Source organism: Penaeus monodon, chromosome 32 (assembly GCF_015228065.2).
Source record: "Penaeus monodon isolate SGIC_2016 chromosome 32, NSTDA_Pmon_1, whole genome shotgun sequence".
Lineage (NCBI taxonomy): Eukaryota > Metazoa > Arthropoda > Malacostraca > Decapoda > Penaeidae > Penaeus > Penaeus monodon.
The window spans coordinates 9,046,812-9,047,051 of NC_051417.1; the positions used below are offsets into that span (position 1 = coordinate 9,046,812).

The window sequence follows — 240 nt, forward strand, 5'->3', positions numbered from 1 at the left end:
TAACAATAACAACAGCAATAAAAACCCGTCAACGGCCAACAGCCTACCTCTCCATCCCCCAGTTCTGAATACTGATAGGCCTAGCTTCCAGGCGAGCAACGAAGGTGGAGAGGCTGAAGTGCTCGGGCAGGTCTGGGTCGATCCTGTAGATGGCTTCCGTGACCGCCCTAATCAGTCTGTGGCTCTGGCGGGTGGGAAAAGTGGGTGGGGTTATTAACTTCTTAACTTTTTTAAAAACTT

The 240-nt window shown here is 50.4% G+C and overlaps 1 protein-coding gene across 1 annotated transcript in view; it reads right to left on the bottom strand.

The window, feature by feature from the left end:
- The window catches only part of LOC119593264, a 4,297-nt gene that overhangs the window by 998 nt on the left and 3,059 nt on the right, over positions 1-240 (bottom strand). The window contains 1 exon segment of the mRNA XM_037942195.1: positions 48-184. Coding sequence (XP_037798123.1) covers positions 48-184 — 137 coding nt within the window.